Source organism: Sphaeroforma arctica (genome assembly GCF_001186125.1).
Source record: "Sphaeroforma arctica JP610 unplaced genomic scaffold supercont1.522, whole genome shotgun sequence".
Classification (NCBI taxonomy): domain Eukaryota; class Ichthyosporea; order Ichthyophonida; genus Sphaeroforma; species Sphaeroforma arctica.
Window position 1 is genome coordinate 11864 of NW_014040036.1, and position 2303 is coordinate 14166.

Here is a 2303-nt window from a genome sequence, read left to right on the forward strand (position 1 = left end):
ACCTTGTGTGTCCCGCCCGGTGATGTTCCTACAGCCACGGCTGATCCCCCCTGAGTCGTTTTACCCGAATCCTTACCAATCGCCACGGTGGTATCCCCCTGTGATGTATACCTCGCATATTCCCCTATAGCCACTGATGAACTATCCTGAGTTGTCATGCCCTTGTATACACCCACACACACTGAGCGCTCACCCTGTGTGTCCCGCCCGGCTGATGTTCCTATAGCCACACTGTACGAACCCTGGTCGGCTATACCAGATCCCCGACCAATGGCTACACAGTTCCCACCTTGGTCTGCCGATCCCGCGCTTATCCCAATGGCCACGGAACTTGCACCTTGCGTGTCATTTCCCGCCGAATTGCCAATTGCCACACTTCCCGACGCCTGATTTGGCGTGCCGGCGTCCATACCTATGGCGGTTGCGTCACTGGATTGGTTCGCGGTGCCGGAGTTACGGCCCAGGCGCACGTTAGTGGTCCCTACTCTTCAAGACGTTTTTTTTTACTAGGGTTTTAGTTGTTGGATGTTTGCTATAAGGAAATTATTTTTTTTCAAACTATCAAGAACCGCGCTCTCTGGAATCGTTTTCGCGATTACGTCGTCACGCGATCGTCTTTGCTGCGTACACTGCACTGCACCCCAGGCGCTGGATTATGCCGATCGCCGCCTGGTGTTCGTACCAGTTTCCGACATGAAACCAATTGTACTTGACGATCGGCTCATTGTACGGTAAACACGGTACCTTTGCAATGATCTGGATCTCGGACAGCTGGCCGGCCAAATCGACGCCCGTGTGCATTGACGACGACAAAAATACCAAGTTCGGTCGATCCTCTGCAATCTCCAGTGCCGCCTGGATCGGCACAAGGTCCGTCGTTACCACCAGGAGTTGCTTACGTGATATTGCATTCACGTATTTCTCAATCAGCACCACATGATGGAGCGATGCCGTCATGATCAGCCCTTTCTGGGTGGTGTGTCGGGACATATTCCGGTCAATCGTGTACTGGCGATTCATGTTGAATTACACACTCGTTTCTCCGACGGGAAACACAAGTTCATCCAATAATGAAGTTCATTATAAATATGGACACATTCGCCAAATATATATCCATTTTACGAAACAAAGAGATGTTGTGCCTGAACTACTCGATTAATAATCTCGACTCGACGGAGACGTTATATAGTCGTATTCGTTACGAAGACTTTGCCATTGGTCACCATACTATTGTGGAAATCGTCAGGAGCCGCGTTGACGGTTTGGGAACCCCAAACACCGACACCATGATGTTGGCCGCCAACTCGACGAACTGGGACAATTTTCTTGCACGTATGTTCTTCGATCCCAGCTCACATTGGGGATTAGGGGACATTTCAGGAAACTCCGGAAGCATCGTGTCTCGGATCACACTTACATCGGAGTCCGATTTCGACTTTACAGCCATCCACATGAGATCGGATGGCAATGATAACGATGGTCTAGGAACAGCCCTGAGTCAGTTTGGGGAGAACAAAGATGCGTCGTGTGTATTTGATGCACTCATTACGACCGCCAAATTGGTATCGAACCTCATACTTTCGCACAACGGCGTCCGAGCAAAAAAGTGTGGCAATGTACTGCCCGATATTCTAGTGCCACTAATCCAGCGTGAGAAAGAAAAGTATCTGGAGTCGGACGGTCGTAATGGACTTTTGACGAATCTGGCTGATCGAGCCAATATTTCAATCATTCTAGTGACCATTAACTCGAAAAGATTGATGCATGTCAACCCGACGAGGAAGAATATGGCGGCAGTATCATGGACGTCCCAAGAATTACAGAACAGGGAGATGTCGAGCAAACACGTTCCCAATCGGCACCGTGTCTTCAACATCGACTTCAATCGGGTGACGCACATGAACATGTCTCTGCGTGCCTATAGGGATCATGTCGTGTGGACGACGCATCGCGAAGTCACCGGAGAGGACTTGGAGACTTTGATGCGCAAACATGTCGAAGATCCGTGGTCCAACCAAATAAATGCCATCAACCGCCGAGGCGGACAACTGGCGGCCGTATATTTCAAGAATATTTGGCTCACCAAGGAGCTTACCGATATAAGCCTCGCCAAGATCAAGATGCAGTGCCTGGAAGTCCGCCTGGGTGGACACGTAGCCGAGTTTGTGAAACTGGCATGCACGGACTTTCTAAGCTGGAACATGACCGGCATGGACGACATGGACTGGACCACTCGGCCCACGGAATTAATTTAGTCTAAAATATCAAGATCAATTGAGATAATACATTGGTTATTATTTGTA

The 2303-nt window shown here is 49.6% G+C and overlaps 2 protein-coding genes across 2 annotated transcripts in view; one reads left to right on the plus strand and one right to left on the minus strand.

Moving 5' to 3' along the window:
- SARC_06942 (hypothetical protein) overlaps positions 1–1020 on the minus strand; it is a gene marked incomplete at both ends in the record, with an annotated part of 1549 nt that extends 529 nt beyond the window's left edge. The window contains 2 exons of the mRNA XM_014299120.1: positions 3–486; positions 629–1020. Coding sequence (XP_014154595.1) covers positions 3–486; positions 629–1020 — 876 coding nt within the window. The remainder of the gene's footprint in view (positions 1–2; positions 487–628) is intronic.
- SARC_06943 (hypothetical protein) lies at positions 944–2269 on the plus strand. The gene has a single exon (XM_014299121.1). The coding sequence runs from the start codon at positions 1071–1073 to the stop codon at positions 2253–2255; it is 1185 nt and encodes a 394-aa protein (XP_014154596.1). The 5' UTR covers positions 944–1070; the 3' UTR covers positions 2256–2269.
- Positions 2270–2303: the final 34 nt, after the last annotated feature.

What these genes read in the sequence shown, in the direction of transcription:
- SARC_06943 (XM_014299121.1), top strand. Translation starts at nt 1,071, where the DNA reads ATGAAGTTCATTATAAATATGGACACATTCGCCAAATATATATCCATT.